This window comes from Orycteropus afer, unplaced genomic scaffold (genome assembly GCF_000298275.1).
Source record: "Orycteropus afer afer isolate SDZICR_OR568_19922 unplaced genomic scaffold, OryAfe1.0 scaffold00174, whole genome shotgun sequence".
NCBI classification, from domain to species: Eukaryota; Metazoa; Chordata; class Mammalia; order Tubulidentata; family Orycteropodidae; genus Orycteropus; species Orycteropus afer.
Genome location: NW_006921761.1, coordinates 7,061,193 through 7,084,714, shown reverse-complemented (window position 1 = coordinate 7,084,714; position 23,522 = coordinate 7,061,193). Strand labels below are relative to the sequence as shown.

Here is a 23,522-nt window from a genome sequence, read left to right as displayed (position 1 = left end):
TTTTTAGGTTTATGATCCATTTCCAATTAATTTTTTTATAAGCAGTGAAAGTTATGGATTGAGACTGCTTTCTTTCTTGAATATGAATGTCTAATTTTCACAGCACCATGTGTTGCCTTTGCAACTTTGTAAAAAATCAGTTGACTATATTAGTCTATTTATGGAGCTCTGGTGGTAGTGCCTAAGGCATTTGACTGCTAACCAGAAGGCCCGTGGTTCAAATCCACCAGCCACTCCTCAGAAGGAAGGTTGGACAATCTACTTACGTAGTGGTACCGCCTCAGAAACCCAAGGGGGAGTCACTATGAGTCAGATCCAACTTCAGGGCAGTGAGTTTGTTCTGTTCATTGTCTTGATTCTTTCACCAACACCACACTGTCTGTATTAAGGCAGCTCCAGGGTAAGACTTAAATGAAGCAGAATGAGCTCTCCAACTTCATTGTTTTTCAAAATTGTTTTGGTTCTATAAACTTTCACCCAAACCACCATAAAAAAAAAAAAAAAGTTTTGGTTGTTCCGGTTCTTTTGCTTTTCTACGTAACTTTTAGAATCACTTTAATGATTCAAAAAAAAAAACATGCTGGGATTTAGATTGCATCTATAAATCAAAACTGGGAGAGCTGATACCATAAAGTTATTGAATCTTTCAATCCATAGCCTTTGATTTCTCTCCTTAATATTTTGAAATTTACAGCATATGGATCTTTCATACATTTTTTAGAGTTATCTAGGAACACATGCGTATCCTAGGGTTTCGGTGCTATGTTGTTGTTGTTGTTGGGTTAGTTGTGCTGAAATGACTTCCTTTCTGTTGCCTTTTGTCTTGGTTCCTGGGAAAAACAGTTTGAGACTTTTCTCCTAAATCCTGGTTTTCTACCCCAAAGCATCTGTTACTTTTGCCAGATGAACTAACATTTCCTGAATAAATTTTAAACAATTTGGTTTGATACTTTCTACCTGGCCCTGGGCTGCAGCCAGCTCTGTGACTGGTGTGCACTTCGCATGGAGTAGTCCATAGCCTATGTGAATGAGGAAAATTGTAGTCTAGCCACACCTACTATACAAATTAAGTGTCTGTGCCAACCAAAAGGTCAGTTCCTTTTTGGTCAGTTTGTAGCCTTGGTGGTGTAGCCATGCCTTGAAATTGACAAGGAGTTGGTACATACCCACAGCTGCCCCCAGAGACTTGAGCCAGAAAGAAGCGAGAAGAGAAGCAGCAGGGAGGAAGCAGAAAGAAGTAAAGAAAGAGGAGAGGTCCCCCTAGAAGGGCCATGACACTGGTCAAGAGCCGCAGCACTGAAGACAGCAACAGGCCTGGACGGGGCCCAGTGGCAGAACCCATGGAGAGAGATGACAGGAGCCCGTCCCCAGGGGGCTGGGAGGGGGCCTGTGCCATGGAGAGGAGCCGAGAGAGCGGTCCTGCACTGAGGAAGGAAGTATGCCTACATACTTCTTGATCCTGATTCCTGAGTTGTACCCTGTTCTTTAATAAACCACTTAACTGTAAGTGTCGTTTGTGAGGTCTGTGTGACCATTGCAATGGATTATTGAACCCAGAAGTGAAGAAGAGAATCCTGTGGGAAGGAAGACTGGTGTCAGAAGAGTTTGGAGGGTGGAGATATGTCTGACCTCCACTCCCTAGGGATCAACTTTGGGTTGGTCGTGATTCACATTATCTCCCCTGAAGTTAGAGAGGGAGCTCTGGTGGCGTAGTGCCTAAGGCACTTGACTGCTAACCAGAAGGCTGGTGGTTCAAACCCATCAGCCATTCCTTGGAAGGAAGGTTCGGCAATCTACTTCCGTAGAGATACCATCTCAGAAACCCAAGGAGAATTCACTATGAGTCGGTTTCGACTCGACAACAGTGAGTTTGGTCTTTTTTGGTGGAAGTTAGAGAGATTGAGGCTTTGATGCTGATATTATTACTCTTGTCATTTTACAGCTGCTATTGAGTTGGATCCGACTCATGATGACCCCACACGTCAGGGTCCAACTGCGGCATAGGTTTCTCTTGGCTGTTACCATGACAGAGCAGACCCCCAGGCCTTTTCTCCAGCAGCACTGCTTAGTGAGCTCAGCCACCAAACCTCAGGTTACCATCTGGAAACCCTGGTGCTATTTTAGTGGAATTTTTTAAATGTCTATTGTACATTGCTAGGATATGGAAGTAAAGTTGATTCTTGTCTATTGACCTGTATTCCGAGGCCTTGCTAGATCCACTTACTGGTTTTAGTGACTGTGTTACAGACTCTTTGGGATTTTCTGCACCAATAGCCATGTCAGTTGTAAAACAGAGGCAGTTTTACTTCCTTCTTTCTAATTGGCACACCTCTTATTTCTTTTTCTGGCCTTACTGTACTGTCTAGAACCACAAGTACAATGTTAAACAGGAATGGTAACAGCAAACATCCTTGCCTTACTCCTGATGTTAGGGAAAAAGATTTAATGTTTCACTGTTAAGCCCGACATTAGTCGCAGGTTTTTCAAAGACATCCTTTCTCAGACTGAGGAAGTTTCCACAGCCCAATGACATCGTTTGTTTGTTAATCATGAATCGAAGTTTAACTGTGTCAAATGCCTTTTATGTGTCTATTGAAATGGTTTACCTTCTTTGAGATGTAAATTATATGGACTGATTTTCAAATATTGAATCAACCGGGGATAAACACCACTTGTCCCAAAATATCTCTTTATAAATGTATTATCAGATTCAATTTGTTGAATCCAATTGTGTTGGATATTTTTGTGTTTATGTCCATGAGGGATACAAATCTGTGATTCTCTTTCCTTGCAATGTCTCTGTCTGCTTTGGGTAAAGTAATGCTGGCCTTTTTATTTTATAAACAGTGGCCATAGAATTGGTGTCATTTCTTTCTTAAATGTTTGGTGCAATTCATTGTGAAACCATTTAGCCTTGAAATTCTCTTTGCAGAAAGGTTTTGAACCATGAATTTAATCTCTTCGGTAAATACATACTATTCCAGTTATCTATTTCTTCTTAAGTTTTTGTTTCTCAAGAAATTTTTCCATGTCCTTTAAGCTGTTGAATTTATCGGCATAAAGTTGTTCATAATATCCACCATTCGGCCTGGGGATCTTGGATTCAGCATTCGCTGCTGGAGTCAACAGCCAGTATACTGCCTGCCAACCTTGAGCTCCTCAGCCTCTACAGCTGTGTGAGTCGGGAAAAGCCTCCACCTTGACGTTTGATCCAAGAACTTGGGACTTGCCAGTTTCTGTAAGTGTGTGAGCCATTTTCTTAAGATAAATTTCTCTTTCTCTTTCTCTATATAAGCTTTACTGGTTCTGCATCTCTAGAGAGCCCAGCCTAACACATTTTGGTACAGAGAGTGGGGTCCAGACCAACGCGGGCACTAGCCCATTGGATTTGGGCAATCTACTTCCATAGTGATACTGCCTTGGAAACCCAAGGAGGGGTTGTTATGAGTCGGACTCAACAGCAGTGAGTTTGGTTTATATTTTATCCTTTTAAGGTTTATGAAGATGGCGCAGGACTGAGCAATTATCTGTCTTGTTGTGCGGAGGGTCACTATGAGTCAGAGGTGACTTGAAGACATCTAACAACCACCACCACCACATCCTTTGAACGTCAGTAGGCTCTTCAGTGATGCTCCCTCTGGAATTTTCTCTTTTTTCTTCTTGATCAGTCTAGCCAGAGGTTTACCACTTTCATTGATCTGCTTAATAGGATCATTCTGGCTATTGCATCGAGGGTAGATGAAGGGGTAAAAGCTGAAGCAGTCCAGTTAGAAGGCTATGGCACCAAACCAGTTCAGAAGGAACAGTGACTTGCACCAGGGACTAGCAGTGGAGGAGGAGAGAGGATGTATTTTGGCTGTTGTGGTGGTTACATTTGTGTGTCAACTTGGCTGGGCCTGGTTGAATGGCTGGGTAGCTGAATGGAGTTACTTCCCATGGTGAGACTGGTCATGAACTCCATGGTGGAATCTATGTGGGGCAGCTGAGCAGCTGCTTTGGGGATGTGGTCTGCTTCCCGTATATAAGAAGCAGCTTTAGGAATGGTCTCCAGCTTATGGCACACTTGAACCCTGCATGTAGCCATGTCGTTGTTCAGCAGCCTGCCATGCTCTGCCAACCTTGGGACTTTCAACAGACTTGAATTAATGGCCTGCCGTGTGGTTGGTAACATCGGGACTGTGCCATTTTATTTGTCAGCCTTGGGCTTGTCAGCCTCATCAGCCAGTAGTTGCCTGAGTGAAGAGATGCCTCTAGCTTCAGTGAGCCAAGACTCAGACCAAGATTGAGGGTCTTTCACCCAGCCCCTAGAGCCTGGCACTTTGAATTTGGACTTCTAGCCTCCTGAACTGTAAGAGAATAAACTCCTGTTTGTCAATCCATCCCATTTGTGGTATATTCCTGTCAGAGTGGCACTAGGTAACCAGAACAGCTGTTGACTCTGGCTAATGACAAATCCAAGATCCCCAGGCCAAATGGTGGCTTGTTCACAAGGGGATATTATGAACAACTTTATGCCAATAAATTCAACAGCTTAACAGTTTTTCCTTGAAAAACAAAAATTTAAGAAGAAATAGATAACTGGCGTAGTACTGTATTTGCTGAAGAGATTAAATTCATGGTTAAAACCTGCCTGCAAAGAGAATTTCAAGCTTAAATGGTTGTGCAATGAATTCTACCAGACATTTAAGAAAGAAATGACACCAATTCTATGAGAGATCAGTTATGGACCAGAAGTGATGTGGGGGAAAAGAGCTAAAGATGATTTTTCAAAGTTTTCAGAATGAGCACCTGTTAGAATAAATTTTCTGTTTACAGAGCTGGGAAGCCAGTGGGGGGGGTGGTGTCAGGAGTAAAATTTGGGTGAGTTAACTTTGCAATTATGTCTATTGGACTTCCAAGTGGAGAGGTTGGATAACTTGTTAAATATATGGGTCTGGAATTCAGGGGAGAGATCTAGGCTAAATATATAAAACTGGAAATGATACTTGAAGCCGTGAGAATCAATGAGGTGACAAGGGAGTGAGTGCAGATAGCAAAGAGAAGATGACTGGACACATGGGCACACTGGCGGCTGGGAGGTCAGAGAAACCAAAAAAGAAACATCAGAGGGCTTCAGAAAGCAGGGAGTGACCAGCTGAGAGAAGGCTGCCAATCAGGTGAGGACTGACAATGGACCTATAGATTTAGCAATGTGGATCCCTGGGGATCTTAACAAGAGTAGTTTCAGCAAAGTGCTGAGAGAAAGTCTCCTTGGAGTATATTTTAGAGAAATTAGGAAAAGAGCAAGTTGAGAGACAATACAAAGCTCTCAAGGAGTTGGTTGCTATGGAGGAAAGAAGAAAAATAGGGAAGTCAGTGGAGTGGGAAGAGAAGGGTGTTTAAAGAAAGGAGCATGTTTATACACTGATAGGGTGATCCAGTAGAGAGAAAAATAGGGCATGAAAGAGAGTGGAGAGTTGCTAGAATAATGTCCTTGAGTAGGTAATAAGAACGGGACCTGGCATATAGGGAAGGGACTGGCTGAGACTTGTCCATATAGAGGTGAGGGTCCTCTTCTGATGGCTTTGACCTTCTCTAGCAAATGGAAGGCACAGCCATCAGATGACGGGAGGTGGGGAGGGCGTGCTGGAGGATCAGTCTCTCCTTGTCTTGGCATAAACTCTGTGGTCCTATCAGTGAGGACCAGAAAGGGCCTGATGGCAGGACTGGGCTCACATGGAGGGAGCAGAGGGCCTGCAGCCTTTTCAACCTGGAGAGGGGTGCTAGCCCACGGTGAAGCTGGGCCAGGCTGATCAGCCCTGTGGTCAGGGCTCACTACCTCTGAGAAACTGTGGGCAAGTGGCTTAACTTCACTGCACCTCAGCTTCCTTATCTGAAATGAGGTGATTGCAGTGTGGATGTATAGGGTTAGGGTTAGGTGGTTACAGGACCCTCCTCACAGCCACCTTGCTCACCTGGAGCCAGCTTGATGTCCAGCGCGGTCCGGATGAGGGCCATCAGGGTGGATGTGAAGTGGACTGTCATGTCTTCATTGGAGATGGGCATGTTCATGCGTACCAAGCGCTGAGAAGGAGCACAAGCAGGTCAGGCCTGGGCCTGCTGGGGTCACCCTTGCTTCACAGGACTGCACGGTGCACGGTCCCCTGGAGGCTGGGGCTGGGCTGGGGGGAGTTTTGCCAGCATTCAAATTTGGCTGCAGACCCCACCACCATCTGTGCTGAAGACTTGGCTGCAGGAAAGTAAAGATCCAGGGCCATGCCCTGGTCCCTATGAAAGAGACAGGACCTCTCCCTGCTGGGACAAGGGTGTGGGTCCAGCCTACAGGACTGAGGCCAAGGCTCTGTGGGACACATAGTAGGAGAGAAGGGGCAGTGGGTGGCCCCCAAACATACACCTGCCTCCTCAGCCAGCAACCTTGGTGACTAAACCAGAGACAGGTGGTGAAGGGGTTGCACTAGAACTGCATCCCCTAGAAAGGTGTCCCTCAAGGGTGACAAACTGGCCTCACTCAGCCCCAGCAGGAAGGCTCTGCCCTATGGCTCCCCCAGCCCTCGTTGGGGCCGAGGGGACTCTTGATGTCCCTTGAAGGCAGTTCTCTCAGCAGAGGCTGAAGGCATCTGCTCCTTCTGGTGGGAGTGGCATAGTGGCCTTGGGAGCACAGGGGCTCCAGTCCTAGCTTCCCAGTGTACACATATACTCTGCCCCCATCTCCCCACCGGGCGGGCAGCCAGAGGCACATGTGTGTCTTCAAGGGACCACCAGCAGCTGCCTGGCTGGAGAAGCAGGCATGCTCTGGAGCTTGTCAGGCCCCAGGGTCTGTCTGGACCCCCCAGGTGTAAGCAGGAGCCCAGTGAGGGACCTAAGGAATGGGCTCAGGGTCTGCCATGGGTCTGCCTATGTTCTCCAGACCCCTGCTCTCTGTGACTAGGCAGCTGTCCCGGCCCCTTCTCTGGAGAAGGGCCATGTGGTCCTGCCCGCCCCCCCAGGCTCCTGTGCAAGTCCAGAGTCCTCAGCTTGGTGGGGGAGGTGCCAGGCACATGAGTACAAATGAGCCTAGAACTGGGTCCCACTGGAATGCTGGCAAAGCCCCACCTGGCATGTCCAGTCTCAGGTCCCAGGACCTCCCATGTGCTACACACCAGGAAGCCCAGCTTCCAGAACCCGGTGTTCTGACTCCTAGTCCCAGGCAGGGAGTGAGTTGAAAGCAAGCAAATGATCCCCAAGCGGGGAAAGTGCCATCCAGGATGGGGGGCGGCCACTCTCTGCTCACAGACAGCCCTGGCCCTGGACCTGGACCTGCCAGCAGGGCATCTCCTGGGGCCCTCTCCCATGCCCCAGCTTGTGCCCCCATGGCCTCCTTGGGTCTCCTTTTGCCCAGAACCCACATGTAGCCAGCTCAGTGGGAAGTCTCCCAACTCTCCAGCCTCCCTGGTGCCAGGCCTGGACGGAGCTCTCCTCTTTGGGACAAAGCTGCAGGTTCATGGCAGGCAGGCACTGCACTCATGCGTCCACACAGGGAGGGCCAGGATACACACATGCAGATGTTAGAGGCCTCTGTGCAGGGGCTTGGAGGAGCCACTTGGCCCACAAAGGCTGCGCTGTGTCATCAGGTAACATAGCAGAAGCCCAGGTCCAAGCACAGCAAGTGGCAGTGGGGACCAGATACGCCCAGAAACTGAGAGGACAGGTGAAGAAATGGACAGCAGGAGGCTCGGGGAAGCTTGGGTATTTTTAGGGATGCCTGAGGAGGGTAGGTGGGGGCAGGTATGGGCTGGGGCCATGTGACCTACTCTGGGAACATGAGATGGCCCAGGACCCCCTAGGCTCCCCACTCTGCATTCCTGGGGCTGGGGATGCCCAGACACACAGCAAGATGCCCTTCTTCTTTCTTACCCCTCCTCAGAGCCTGGGAGGCCCTGGAGACAAGCCTCCCTGGGCTCAGGGAGGTCTACTGTGGAGCTGGGTGGTTCTGTAGGCACAGCAGGGAGCACGGGTCCCACTGGGGTCACACTTCCACCTGCCAAAGCTCAGGGCATAGAGGAGCTGGGTGTGGTACTGAGCCCAGAACGAACACCGGCTCATGTTGGCATAAATTGTCAAAAAGCTGGATGAGAATGCCCTCATTTCTAGGGAGGGAGGGAAAGGAGGGAAGGTGGGTGGGGGCTGGATTCAGTGTCTCCCTGGGCCCTCAGAGGGAGATGCCCAGGGAGGAGACGGGGCCAGGCAAGGGGACACGCCTTGTGGTGCCACATCCCTTCATGGAAGGAAGTGGGGAGGGGCGCGAGGGGGGAGGAGCAAACCAGGACACAGGCAGGAGCAGAGAGCCGGTGCAGCAGACGGGCAGGCGGGCAGCCACACACACCTGCCCGTCCGGGAAGGCGGCGCCCCGGCACGGGGTGGGGGTGGGGCGGGCAGGTCTACCTTGTAGGCAACGCGGGCGGGGCACTTCTTCCCCAGGCCCAGCGGTGGGGACATGTGCTTCAGCATCTCAAACATGTCATTGTAACTGATGCGCCCGCTGGAGACCCGTCCCAGCGGCAAGGCACATGGGGGTCCACAGGAGGAGCCACGCAGCAGGGGCAAGGCGGGAGAGGCGGGGGCGGGAGAGACGGGGCAGGCAGACAAGAAAACAGGTCCAGTTAATCAAAAGGGCCAGGCTAGATGCCAAAACTTAAAAATACGTAAAATGAGGGACTTCTTTGCTCTCCTTTTGACCCCACCTCAGCACCCGCTCCCCCGGCCCCCACCCCCTCCTGGAGTTTAGGAGAGACCCCAGCGTCTCACCTCCAACTCAGCCCTCAAGGGCGGCGGGTAGGGATGGTTGATGTCTAAGCTAATGAACATGGAAGGGATGAGGGAGGGCTGCAACGGGCCGGCGTGGGGTTGTTAATTTCTATTTTACTTTTTTAGGAATGACGTTATGCCGAATCAGAGCACAGCTGTTTCACCATGCCAGGGAGAGCTGGCAGACAGAGTTATGTGACAGGTGGGCTGCGGCTCAGAGTGCCACAGAAGACACTGCAGCTTTCTTTGATGGTCAAGCTTGGCTTCCAAATTAGGCTAGAGGCTAAAGAAGTGAGCAAACCTAAAAGAAACCAGAGAACTGGAGGGACCTGCTCTGTCTGCAGGAGCCTGAGCAGGCACGGCAGTGGGAGGGGTTGGACGTGGTCTGGAGACCTCCCTTGCACCCCTCTGATGGTGCCAGGGGGTTGTGGGGCCCGCACAGAAGTGGACTAGCCCCGAGTATGGGGCCTGGGAGCCAGAAGGTTCCGGATCTAGGGAGGTGTCTGGAGGATTGTGACTGCGTTTTCCCGAGTTAGAGAGGCCACTGGACTGGGAGCCTGCACCCCACCCCAGGGAAAGGTCCATCCTGGTGGTGCAGGCGACAGGGTAGAAGGGAACACTTGAGCCTTGCCCTCCTCCCTCAGGTCCAGCTCTGGGCCCTGCAAGCAGGAAGTCCAGAGGCAGGAGGGACCCACCCTGGATCCTGCTCTGGCCTCTGCTCCTCCCCAGGGACTGGGAAGCCTCTGGGCTCATGTAGGGGGGCTGCTGCCTTGCTCACGCCCACAGTCCGTCCTCTGGGCCCTCCCCCGGCCTGAAAGACGTCGGCCCACCCTTGGACAGCCCGCCTGGTTGGTGCAGCAGGCCCGGCCTGGCCGGCCCAGAAAGCTCTCCTGTGCACTGTCTCATAAGGCTGCCTGGCCCCAGCCAGCTAGGGGTTGGGAGGTCAGACAGGGACCAAAGCGTCAGGAGGTGGGAGTGCGAGGGGCGGGCGGGAGGAGAAAGAGGTGAGGTGTCGCTCATTCCCAAACCAGGCAGGGCAGACGCCAAGGGAGTGTGTGTTGTTTGCATTTCGGGAGGGAAGAGTATGTCGGATGGAGGCTCTGAAGTTGCAAACCTTGTAGGCCAACCTACGAGGGCAGTTCTTCCCTAAGCCAACGGGTGGCGCAATACAACGCAACAAACTGTACATATCCTTATAATGAATCCGGCAACTGGAAAGGAAATGTCAGAGGTTATGGTAACAGAGGCGCGATGGAGCCCCCCACCCACCCTCCCGGCTGCGATGGGAGATGTGGCCTTGCGTGTCGTGGAGGTGGGTGGGGCTAAGAGGCAGCTCTTGCTGGGGGGCCACCCAAGGCCACCCAAGGCAACCTCTAGAGCAAGATGTAAGTCAGGGGACACTCAGGATGGAGCACACATGTCTCCCTCTGCTGGCCTTGTCCTGAGCCTCACTCTGAACATGGTATCCCCCCAGGACTTACTTGTTCCCCAGTCCTCCCCCCTCAACATCTGCTGCCCAAGCACCACAGTGTCACAGGAACCTCAGAGGTGCCTGTCCATCTGCCTGGTGACACCCCAGTCTCCCTGGAATACTAGCCTGGCTAAGATCTCACCTTCGTCCCAGATCTCCACATTTGCACCCTCGGGTTAACTTTGGTGCTTTGCTCTCCTATGCTCATCCCCACCCTCAGTCTAGTCAGTTCCAAACCATGTAAAATCTACTTCTGAGCAAGAAGATCTGAATGCCTAGATTAGAAGATGCTGAGAAGACCCAAACCAAGGTGCTTGTGAACCTTGTTGGGCATGACGGGCCACCACAGGGGGCTGGGTGCATGGTGCATCCCTCTACTGCCACTGCCGCAATTCAGAGCCTCTCAGGTGCCACAGACAGAACACCTGGTCCAGGCACTGTCCTCCCCACTGCAGACAAAACTACTGTTCAACTCAAATTCCATTCTAGCCTGGTCTCAGCCTCCCTTTCCGGACTCTTAGAGTGGCTTTCTCCTCTCCAGGCAGACAATTTGTGTGCTCCTACTCAAACTTCTGTCTACTCCCCTGTCCTCTGGAACTCAATTCTGCTCCTTAAAATCTGCTCAGATGTTGCCTCCTCTGTGAAGGTTTTTCTGACTTGTTCAGCTGGTTGTGCCTCTGTCCCCCAGACATGCCCTGCCCCACCCAACTGAGCTGTGGGAGCAGGTGCTGTTGACCTGTGGCCCCCAGTCCCCAGCACACATAGATGCTCAGAAATGTTTGCTTGATGGATGGGTGAACATAAAAGTAGGCAGAACTGGCTCAAAGCAGGTGTGACTGCGATTCTAACTCTTTTCACAAAGTGCAGAGGCAATAACAGAAAGGGGGCTGGAGACAGGCGCCAATGGAGAACAACTCTGTGCTTTGTAACCTCTCCACACGCACGCGCACACACACACACACACACGTGCACATGAACACCCACACACATGTGCACATATGCAAGGGCACACACATATGCACACATGTATATCACATGCATGTGCATATGCAAGGGCACACACACAGCCATCTCTGTGCACACAGACATTCACACGTGTCCATGCATATGCAAGGGCACATGCACACACACCCACACATATGCACACATACATTCACATGCACACGTGTGTATGCAAGGGCACATACATACATCCACAGTTACATGTGCACACACATTCACACACACGTACGTATATGTAAGGGCACATACATGCACCCACACATACATGCACATGTACCTTCACATACCTGTGCATATATGCAAGGGTGCATGTACATACAACCAAACATGTGCACATGTACATTCACACTCACATCTGTGCACATATGCACATATACCCACACATACATGCACCTGTACATTCACACACTGTGCATATATGCAAGGGCACACACACATGCACCACACATATGCATGCATGTACATTCACAAACACATGTGTGTACAAGGGCACACCCACAGCCACACATACATGCACATGTATATTCACATACACATGTGTGCACATGCAAGGGCACACACACATAAACCCATGTATATATGCACACGTACATTCACACGCACATATGTGCATGTGCAAGGGAACATGCACATGTACCCACATGTATGTGCACATGTACATTCACATGCACAAATGTGTGTGTATTCAAAGATGCCCACACATACAGCCACATACACACACATACATGTGGACACAGTGTGCACACATGAACACACACATGCACTCATACCTGCACGAGCATGAATCCATATGCATGTGTGTACTCACACAATGCACCCAAACACAGACACACAAGTGCATGCATGCTCACTCATGAGCATGCACACACATGGGTTTGTACACACACACACACAAGCTTGGAAAACTTCACAAGTTTTGTTCTTATTTCAAATTTTCTCCAAGTGGTCACTAGGAAATAATGATGACCACATCATGGAGCCCCTGAAAGGTCCAAGGTGCCCTGTGGCCTGCCAGGACATGAAGTCAAGACGAACATCTGCTTAGCTGCCTCTGCTTGGCCCCTCTGCCTCACACACCCACTGGAGGAGCAGTGAGTTCTCGGTTAGTAGCAAGTGGTGTCTGCACTACCCGAGTTACCTGACGAGGTTATCTTTTGCCATCTGCTCTTCAAACAAGCACTTTCTGTAGTTTACCCACACTGGCATACACCTTCCAAAGGGCCCTGTTCCAGACTCTGAAATCTGGGAAATGGTTCCCAACCCCCACTTCCCAAATACCCAGAGTCTGCTCTTCCTGTAGAGACTCTGGAGGTCCTGGGCCAACAGCTTGCAAAGGTTTGGGGTTGGCGTCTCCACCCACAGGCCTTCATTGCCCTGTCTTGGCCTTAGTCCAAGTGACACTCTACAAAGTGCCCTGTTTTCTGCAGCGGCATCTCCTTGGGGAAACCCTGCCCAGAAGAAGCAGTGATAACCAGAGCTCATTAGGATAAGTCTCTGGGACACTCCCAACCTTGCCTCAGCTGGGTCTCTCCTGCACTTGCCTGACAAGGCCCGGGCCTGGGAGTGGTCAGTCTGCCCCTCTGAACTGACCAGAGAGCCTTGGTGGACACCCCAGTCCTGGGCTCCAGTACAAGCACTGGACATTGCTGGGACCCGTCAGGAATGTGATCAGACCCTCCGAAGCCCAGGGAAGCAGACGTGTGGCCATGAAGCACATGTAGCTGCAATGCTTGCTCTGCAACCATGTAATGTGGCAAACTTTCCACTAACATGGAAAACACACACAGACACTGTGGGCCTGAAGGGCCTGGATAGGAGAGGCCTGAATCCTGGCCCCAGTGTTGCCAGTGGTTTGGGACTAATCCAGCCTGGGAAGAGCCCCACTTAGCAGCCTCCAGGTCCTTACTGTCATAGGTAGGAGGGCTCCAGAGAGGCTGCTGGCGGGTGGTGAGGGAGACCTTGCTCTCCCCACGGTCCATACAAGTTCCCAGGCCTATTGGCTCTTGGGGGTCAGGAAGCCCTGGGCACTCCCATGCAGAGCTTCAATTTAGAGGAAAAGAGAGGCAGAGGCATTGAACTCTGGGAAGCCGGTGTCCTCATCACAAGGAGAGGCTGCCTGACTCCTCTAGGCCTCTTCCCCAGCAAGAGGTGATTGGACACAGAGCCACACAAGGGTTGAATGGGTGGCCAGAGCTGGACCAACACCCACACCTGGCTCTGTGCTCTGCCCACTGCTGTGGAGGATGGAGAGATAGGCACCCAGCCTACGTTCATGCACACTTGTTCACTTGCACACTGTGAGCTCTTGCTTTGGGTGACACTGAGCAAGGCTCTGTGATCTCACCTAGCAGCAGCGTCTAGGCCACCTCCACTCCCTGCCCTGCCTCTTCCAGAGCACATCCTCAGTAAAAACTGCTTGAGTGGGTGAGTGAAAGAACTAGTGAACAGGTGAATACGTGAACGAGTGGATGCAGCACCGAACGAGTGAGTGATTGAATAGATGAGTAAATGGATGATTGGATCGGTGAGTGAGTGAACAAATGGATGCATAAGTAAAGAAGTGGGTAGATGAATGAGTGAATAAGTGAACAAAGGAAAGAGAATGAGTGAGTGGGTAGATGGATGAATGAGTGGTGAGTGATGAGTCAACAAGTGATGAATGAGTAAATGAGTGACAAGTGACAGGTGATGAGCAAGGGAACAGACGAGCAGAAGATGGGGCCATGCAGCTTGCTTCTCCAGCTGAGTGCAACCTCAGCCCCGCTGGGTGAACATCTTCAGCGGTGTGCCAGATCTTCCCATGGAACAACCAGGGTCCAAACAACTCCACCTTTGACCACGAGCCCTCTTCTCACGAGGATTCTGTGCTTGCACCATGCCGGTGTGTAAGTGTGTTAGAGTTCCTGACCACTCGTCTGGCTAAAAGGCCCTTTTGCTGAGTGCCCATGTATGCAGCCCATGCTCATGCTGGGGACATGCTGGCTCTTGTTCCCAAGGAGGACTGGAGAGAAGGGCTACCAGTACCTCCAGCCTAAACTGCATTTGCCTCTGAAACTCCTGAGCTTCCTGAGGATGGGGGCATGAGGAGGGTCTCCTGCCATCTCTCCATGCCCTCATACCATGCCCCACAGTCCCTGAAGTGATGGGGCCTATGAGAAGAGCTCAGGCTCGCAGACCGTACTGTGCTCCACAACCCCTATGACTTCTGAGAGCCAGGCTGAGCATCTCAAAGGACCATTTCTCAGACCTGGGAGTTGCGGGAAAGTTGCCCCTGGGAGAAGGGACACCAGCCCATCTTACACAGGCCAAGAGCCCCCTCTGGTCCTCTCCTGAGACCCATGGCATGGGCCAGCCTGAGGACCAGGCTTCACGGAGCACGGGGCAACTCACCAGGCAGCCGGGTCGTACTCAGCCCAGACCCGGATGAACTCGTCCAGGTGGTGGGGCCCTAGGATGGAAGAGTCCCGCGTAAGGTACTCAAAATTGTCCATGATCACTGCCACAAAGAGGTTCAACATCTGCAGGGCAGGAAGCAGAAGAGGTGACTAGAGAGAGCCCAGCCTATTCCTCCCTTCCCGTAAAGTCAGTGAGGGTGTCAGGCAGCAGAGCACCTGTTCCAAAGGGGTGCCTGTCTCCCACAGGCCTGTGCCTGGATGTCCAGCATGGCTCTATAGCAACAACACCCCCAGCCCTGTCCCAGGTTCTAGACTCCACACGCTAACCTTCACCCTAATACTCAGCACTACTGGATCTTCCTCTGAAAGCTCTCTCTCTGCTTGGACTGCCCTGTCCTGATTCAGGTTCCAAAGTCGCTGCCTGCAATACACCTTGCCATTATGGTTAAGCATCCCCAAACTCTGAGGTCACTATTTCTTCCCCATTCAGGCCACCCTTCAAGGAAGGCAGTGGCATTGGGGCTAAGAACTTGGGCTCTAGAGGCTGGCAGCTTAAGTTCTAAGCCTCCCTGTGGGGATGATACCCATCTTGTTGGGTGGCTACAAGGACTGGCATGTGTGCTGTGACTGGGGCTCTGCAAGGGACCTGCCTAGATATGGCCAGCAATACCCTCTGCTGTCCTATCATGCCCCATGTCCAGTCACAGCCTCCGGGGCTTCAGTTAGGGGGCCAGCCCCAGAGCAAAGCAGAGAGGGGAGTCTGAGGGGACAAGACACAGAGGATGAAGGGGAAGAGGGAAGGCTAAGCCAAGGTCTCCCTCAACTTGTCTTGGCATGGCCAGGCAGTGCTGGCCATGGGGTGGGACATCACCCATTTGGCTTCCATGGGAACCTCTGCAGCCAACACATGGTGAGGCTGCTGGTGGGCTTGACCTTGCTTGCATCTGTGGCTCCTGAGCACCAGGTGCCTTGGGCTAGCAGAAGGCCAGCCCTAGTGCCCACCAGGGCAGTGGTCCTCTAGGACTTGCCCTTCCCACTGTCTAGGGAGTCTTCTGAGAGATCAGAAACCTCTCCTTGGGTTCTGACAGCTGAGGAAGCACAACCCATGGTGTTTCTGTAGTTCTCTATCCACCTCACATGCCAGGTCACCTGTGTCTGGGCACACCTTCTCCACAACCAACCGTCTACTCTGCCCTCCAGAGCTCAAAGTCCACCCCCAGCAGAAATTCTGTCTTCGTCTTCCCTGAGTATCCTCTGCACCTTCATGTTTTAGCTGAAGTGTGGGTGTCCTCTCCTTCCTCTAAGAAAAGTCACCTGCTCTTTTATGCTCAGGCCATCTTACAACCCCCATTTGGTGAGAAGTTTTGCACTGGGCTCATTCTTCCTGTCTCCATTTGCACTCGCTTTGTCCTCGTTGCTTTTACTACATACAGGGACGGGGCAACAGTGCCCCACCTCAGATCCTGGACTCCTCACCTGCAACCATCTCCACTCGTTCCGATGACTACAGGCTGAACTGGTCACCACCAATCATGACACCACTTCTAAAACCTCAGCTGCAAATATTCCCCTCTCTGACCTCGTCTCCTATCCTCCCAGCTCACTTCCAGTAACACCTGCATTCCAGAAACTCTTTTCTACACAGGACCTTAAATCCACTGACCCTGCCACTCTTTCCTGTCCGTCACCTCCCTTGGGTCCTCACCTCCCTCCTGAGTCTTCTTTGATCCCATATCCAGTGCTATTTTCAAACTCTTGCATACATCCTAATACCTTCTGACTTTCTTTCCCTCCTTCTACCTGTTAGGAAAATCCCAAATCTAGACAATTCACTTCTCTAACACTGCTAAGTAGAGGAAAGCACACTCATGATCTGAACTGTTCCCTAGCATCACCCATGTTCCAGAGTTGTCTCCTCTCATTGTTTTCTACACTTTTGTTGTCTCTTGAACCCACTCTAATATGGCTTCTGCTTCCACCCTGCCAAGAAAACTGCTCTTGCCACAGTGGCATGCATATTTCCACATCACAGGAACAGTTCTCAGTCGTCATTGTACATGATCTCCCAACTATTGCCTGGGTTTTTGCTCTTGGAGACACTTTCCTCCCTTGGCCTTTAGGGCACTGTTCTCTCCTGGTTCCCCCCTTACCTCATAACTGTTCCTTCTTAACCCAGGTTATACTGCTTCCTGGGCCACATCTTTCCTTACTCTCTAAGCATCTCACGTGTTTCATACATAGAACGACCTGCTGAGCTTGCTGACTCAGATTCCTGGGCCCCATTCCCAGAGGAGATGACACAGTAAGTCTGGGGCCCAGGAATCTGCATTGCTGGTGACCAATCAGGTGACAAAGATGCTATCAGCCTTGAGCCATACCTCGCATAGCATGGACCTAGAGGATACTGTCAGGCTCATAAATGCGCCAAACTCTGATGACACCTGAACTATGTCTTCATCCCAGAGGTGCAGTAGGTGCCTGAGTCCCTCCCTCCCTCACCCATCCTGCTGCTCCACAGCTGCTCCATCTCCAGAGCTGGCCCTGTGTTCTCTTTCCCCTTACACTGCATTGACTCCATCACTCATACAAGCTCAACCTTCAAATGTGACCCAGCCCCTCCTACCATCTGCAGACCATCTCATTCCAATTGTCCCCTTGCCCTCTTTGCAGTCCCTTTTCTGATGATCCACAGGGATCAAGGTCAAGGTTTGAAAACATGGAGCAGATCACACCACTCCCTGCCTAAAGACTTTTGGGGCTTCCTGCTGGATTTGGAATAAAATCCAGCTTCCTAGGACCTGGTCAATCTCCCTGACCTAGTTCTACAACTCTCTCAGTGAACTTTCCCCAGGTATTGGTGAGAGGGCTGCTTGTCCTATCCTAGCTCCATGATGAAAGCCTTTCTAGAATTTGGAAACTAGGGGGCTATTGCCACTTGGACACCTAAAACCCTTTCCATGAAAGTAAAGGCCAGGCCCAACAGAACCCTTAACCAAGTGGTGCTTTCTAGAATTCATGAGGCCATGCCTCTGGAACAATAGGGCCGACGACATGGAATCAGCTTGTAACGAGACACAGATTAAACTTAGGGTTCAGTAGAAGACATGTGTGACCCAAGATGGTGGCAAAAGACTGGGGCAGGCAGACACAAGAAGGATGAGCACAGTGACCAGGACTTACCAGAAAGGAACAAAGGAAGATGAAGGAGACGAAGTAAAAGTAGGCAAAGTCGCTTCCACACTCACTGGCATTGGCGTGCTCATCACAGGCCCGGTTGCTTAGACAAGACAGCATGATCTCGTGCCAGGCCTCCCCTGTGGCGCTCCTGAGAAGAAGGGCAAAGCTGCATAAAGCCCACAAAGGAAGGGCCATGACCAGCCTGAGCTGGACAGGTCTCCAGCTCCACCCAGGGCCCCAGCCAGCCAAGACAGGAAATGATGGGAAGTGAAGAGCTCAGCACCAGAGCAGTCTTAGGTGTATTCTCTTCTGGGATCCTGCCCCAAGGAGAGTCCGGACCTTGTCAAGGCCTGGCTCAAAGATGTGCATTTCTTAAAAAGAACCCTCTTGGAACAACAAGCAAGGAAATAATGAGAATGTTCACACATTGTGAAGAATGTAACCAATGTGACCAATGTCATTGAAGAAATTGTGTAGAAATTGTTGAATGGGAACCTAAAGTGCTGTGTAACCTTCAACAAAAACACAATAAAATATTATTTTTAAAAAAGAAGAATCATCTGACATTTTATTTCCAAATTGACCATTAATTGATAAAGCACTAATTATTAAAAACAATCCACCACACTGGAAATTCAGTACAAGAGTGAACAATGCTATTATCTAGTACCTCAAATTTAACATGCCCCCAAATAAACTACTGTTCTCCCCAAAGAAACTTCTTCCATCATGGTCTTCCTCATTTCAACATATGGTGACTCTATCTCTCCACTTGCTCATACTAGAAACTTTGGTGTCATCTTCTTTCTCTCTCCATACCCTATTCATCAGCAAATTCTGTCAGCTCTACCGTCAATAAATAGCCAGACTCTTACCACTTCTCACCACCCTGGTCCAAGCAACAACCATATCTCACCAGAACCATGGCAATAGTTTCCTAAGTGATCTTCTGGCTTCTACCCTACACAGCAGCCAAGGTGGTCCATAAAAAACACAGGCCAGAAGAGCAACATCAGCAAAATGGAATTGGTAACTTCAAGCTCCTATTCCCACACAGAAACGTTGAAAACCCAGTAGAAACTGTCAGAACCAGCTTTGTCAGAGCTCTGTAAAACAGTCAAAGATTTACAGAAACCAAACAAATGTAAGAAAAAGCTACTTGAAAACAGCAGGAAGGCTTTGTGGTGCTTTCTTTTGTCCTTACCACACTTCCTCCCTAGCCTGGCTGTAGTCTTAAAGAGGACAACTGTACTCCAAGTGTGAGACCCTGGCCCTGAGTTCTGGAATGAAATGAGCAGACCTTAGTCACAAATTGTTGTATCTGTCTGCTCTAATCTGTCCGGGGGCTACCAGAAAGACTGACTCAGGGTGCTAATTTCTGGCTAATTTGCTGAATTTGGAACTCACTTGAGCTAGAAAATCAGTGAACATTTCTTGAAAACATTGTAAGGATAATAAATAACCCACAGCCAAAGGAAAATGATGATAGTTGAGACATATGATAGACTACCTGAAGTCTGGGAGGAAAAGATAGGAGAGTTTCTTTGGCAAATTAGGGCATTCAAAGGTAACTGTCCATTTGGATAAATTTAGAAAGCCATGCATATGTCTAGGATGCTTGCTAAGAAAGACCTGAGAAGTACTTAAGCTTTCACTTTAGACTGATCACTGGATGCAGTGCAAGCCTGGCTACACATAGAAGGAAAGTCCTAGGACAGAGCCAATTTGCAAAGACTTGGGGAAGTTTCTTTTCTTTTCTTTTTTTAGCTCCTGGATTTCAAGAAAATCTCTGTTGAAACACAAGCTGAACACAAGCTAAAGGAACAGAGACTTCAGTGATCACACATAATATAGAACACAGTCTCGGCAAAAAAGTGAAAAAAAAAAAAAAGAACAAGTCACTAAATAAACAGACTACTATAGGCTTCGACAATTTAAAAACAAAACAAAATGGCAAATCCTGGGAAATGCGGAGAATATAATTTCCAGAGTTACCATATTATAATACTCAAATGTCCTGTTTTCAACAACAACAAAAATCATAAGACATACACAGAAACAGGAAAAGATAGCCCATTCTAAAGAACACAGCAAACAGTCAGAAACCATCCCTGAGGAATCTCAGACATTGGACTTACTAGACAAAGACTTTAAAACAACTGTATTAAGTATGGTAAATGAGCTAAAGGAAAACATGAACAAAGAACTAAGATCCAAAGACACAAGCAGGTTGAAAGTGAATCACTGGACATGGAAAGCAGTCCTCCTTTGTGCAGCCCATGTGTGGCTTCCTGCTGGGTAGTCATTTGCTGGTTAGCCAGGCCTGAGTGACCAGGCTAATATGGGAGACATAGATTAGGGCAAGAAAAATCTTTGGGACCAAAGGCCTAAAACTGATATTGACTTCATAGGTCTTCCTCAAATCTTTTGTGGCATGAAGTAGGATGTTAATAAATGAAGAAATAAAACCAATTAGCAGCTGAAACCAAGAGAAGCAAGGCTGCTTTGGGGAAGAATAAGCTTAAAAAGTAAAGAAACAGAATGAGAAGATTCTCATGGCAACTTAGCAAAGTAGATCTGGCTCTGAGCTCAGACTTCCTCACAGAACCACCAGGAGCCCTGGAAGATGACCGTGGCAGGGCAAGTATGCCAGTGTTCCTAGGCTGACCTTGAGGTAGTGCAATGCATTTATACAAGGAAACAGAAGTGGTGACACCTTGGAAGGGCCCCAGGCAGGGTCTGATGTCAGCATTCTCCCACCACAAATCCTTACAGAGAACTCTTCTCTTCCCTCCTGGGGTCATGGATGGTACCAAAACAAAGCCAACTAGTTGCTATGGCATCAATTCCAACCCATGACAACACTGTGTGTGCAGAGTAGAACTGCCCTCCATCAGGTTTTCAAGGCTGTGACCTTTCAGAAGCAGATTTCTAGGCTCATCTTCAGAAGCAGTTCTGGGTGGGTCTGAACCACTAACCTGTCACTTAGTAGTGGAGTTGTGCTATCTAGGGACTCTTTATGGGTAGCTGACTTGGCTAAATGAGGGAGACTCAGGAGGCAGGGAAACATGCTCTCTATTCCCCTCTATTCCCAACTCCTCTCTCAAGCCAAAAGTTTCTGAAGGCCCAAAGCTTGTGTCAAGGGTCTCTGAGCCCAGAACTACCCCTGTGCCCCTCAAGGTTCTGAACTGCTGCTTCCCTCAGTGACAGAGTGAGGCAGACAGGAAATTCAGACCAGCAGTCCTTGTACCTGGGTCCCTTGGACCACTGAAGAACCACAAACTGTCAGAGACTCCCCCTGCACCTTGCCCACACTGACACCTGTAACAACACAGCAAGCATATGGACAGCTCACGGCCAGCCACCCAGAGGGGCATTGCTTATCCTCTTTACTGCCACCAGGGACCAGGGGTGAAGGCAACAGAGGGTCACCTGATCAGGACTCCCAGATCCCCTCCCTTAGGGTTGCCCTTCCATCTGTCTGAAGCCAGGAAGGAACCAAGGAGCCCTTTGGGGAGAACAAGTAGAGAAGGGAAAGGAGGGGACAGACCCACTGGAGGTGGAGGATGTAATCTCCATGTTGGCACCCCCTCCTCCATCCTGAGCTCGGGAAGGAGCCCCTGAGCAGAGTGGCATCAGCTGGGAGGCATCCTGGACAACTCACCTGAACAGCAGCATCAACGCTTGTAGAAAGGTCCGGAAGTTATTGTGCCGATTAATGCTTGTGTCATCATCCAGCGCGATGTTTCCAAAAACCTGGAACAGAAAGCAGAGCATGCTGGCGCTGCCGGTCTTCAGGTGCCAAGGCCATGGGCCAGGCTGGAGAGATGCCCATGTAGACTCTTCCCTGTGTCCATCCCTCCATGCGCTCCTGCCCCCGGGCTATCTCCCTGTGCATACACAGCCCTTCTTTCTCCCATGACTGATCTCTCCAAGGAATGTATCTACCCAATGTAAATGTTCACCTCATATGCCTATCTTTCGTTTGGATGGAAGCCACAGGAGGAGTGGGTTTAATTCCAGACCTGAAGGGCAGCTAGGGGCCATAGTCTCAGGGGTTTCACCAGGCTCTATCAGACCAGCAAATCTGGTCCTTTTTTTTTAATGATTTTGAGTTTTGTTCCACATTGTTCTCCCTCTCTATCCAGGATCTCCTCCATAGATCTCCCTCTGAGTAGCCAGGAACCATCTAGTTCTTCTGGTCTCATAGTCGTATAGGCTGTGGATCACATGGTGTACCAGTCACTTGGACTAATTGTTTCTATGTGTCTTTGGTTTTCTTCATTCTTCATCGTGCTGGATGAGGAGAGACCCATTGTTGCATCTAGATGGCTGCTTGTAAGCTTTTAAGATCCTAGTCGCTACTCAGCAAAGTAGGATGTGGAACAATGTTTTTGTATGTTATGCCAGTTGAGCTTGATGTCCTCAGTGACCATGGTTCCAAGCTCACAATGGGCTTTTTTAATTCATCTTAATTTTTTTTTAGAGGAAAGAACACTAACAAGACTTGGCCTTAAAATCTGGCATCTGGTTGAAGCTTATGGATGCTCACAACCCCACCAGAAAACAAAGGCTCAAACTCACACAAAGCAGGAAAAAAATGTTTGTTTTAAATAGCATCATATCTCTGCAAATTCCCAAGCAGGAGAACTTTACAATCCCTGAAACAGTTTAAAACTCTGTTTTCACCTGCCCTTTAAGGAACTGCCCCATCCTCCTCTAAGTTAACATTTGGGTCCAGCAAACGTTAAGGGTCCGTCCAGCTGCCCTGGCAGAGCAGCGTGATGAGGCGGGCAGCGCGGACAGGGCGGAGGAAGCTGAGGGTGAAGCTGTCTGCAGATTCCTCCAAGGTTCATAACTGGGACATTGCTCTCGGCCTGCCCTCCAAAGCCGGCGGTGGAGAATTTGCCTCCAGTTTGCCTCCTGCTGCAATCCGCGTGACCCCGTGGAACAGAGTCCAGCAATGCTGGGATACTGGCACTAGGCCAGGTGACCCAGTGTCAAATTCACCCTAAAGACAATTCCCCTCAACCAAGGTGGAGGTGCTCATGCTTCAGAGACGGGACTGCACCCGCAGCACGGCCTGAGCAGAGCAAGGCCTTGAACAAGGCCTTGCTGTCCTCATCCCCAGGACAGCCTTTCTCAGCACTAAGTCAGATGGCACCACACTTGACAAGCTCACTCGCCATCAGTGTTCACTAAAGGCCAGTTTGCTATAGCCATGGCCCTCGCCCCGTGCCAGCAGCACCCACCTGCATGCCGATGATGGCATAGATGAAGAACAGCATGGCGATGAGCAGACACACATAGGGCAGGGCCTGTGGGCACAGACGAGGTGGTCAGCAGCTGCTGCCTGGGCCTCACCCCAAGGCTGGCCCAGCTCCCCCCACACAGAACACCACGCCCCTCACATGATGCCACTGCTCTTCATGTCTACACTAGGTTCCTAAGACCCATCTGCGCCCGCTCCCCCATGCAGCCACCACCCAGCCGGCCTTGCAGAGGACAGGGTAGGGCCAGGTCACCTTGAAGGACTGGACAAAGGTCCACAGCAGAATGCGGATGGTGTAGCCCTGGCGGAGCAGCTTGATGAGGCGGGCAGCGCGGAAAAGGCGGAGGAAGCTGAGGTTGATGAAGTTGTTCTGTGGGGAGAAGAGCATGCCCTCTGACCCTCAGAATCCAGCTGCATGCAG

The 23,522-nt window shown here is 50.2% G+C and overlaps 1 protein-coding gene across 1 annotated transcript in view; it reads right to left on the bottom strand.

Annotated features, from left to right (window-relative positions):
• The window catches only part of CACNA1B (calcium voltage-gated channel subunit alpha1 B), a 278,427-nt gene that overhangs the window by 9,671 nt on the left and 245,234 nt on the right, over nt 1-23,522 (bottom strand). Inside the window, exons 34-40 of the mRNA XM_007947083.1 lie at nt 23,355-23,471; nt 23,082-23,147; nt 21,494-21,585; nt 17,833-17,977; nt 14,648-14,775; nt 8,422-8,518; nt 5,955-6,063 (exon numbers count right to left, since the gene is read on the bottom strand). Coding sequence (XP_007945274.1) covers nt 5,955-6,063; nt 8,422-8,518; nt 14,648-14,775; nt 17,833-17,977; nt 21,494-21,585; nt 23,082-23,147; nt 23,355-23,471 — 754 coding nt within the window. The remainder of the gene's footprint in view (nt 1-5,954; nt 6,064-8,421; nt 8,519-14,647; nt 14,776-17,832; nt 17,978-21,493; nt 21,586-23,081; nt 23,148-23,354; nt 23,472-23,522) is intronic.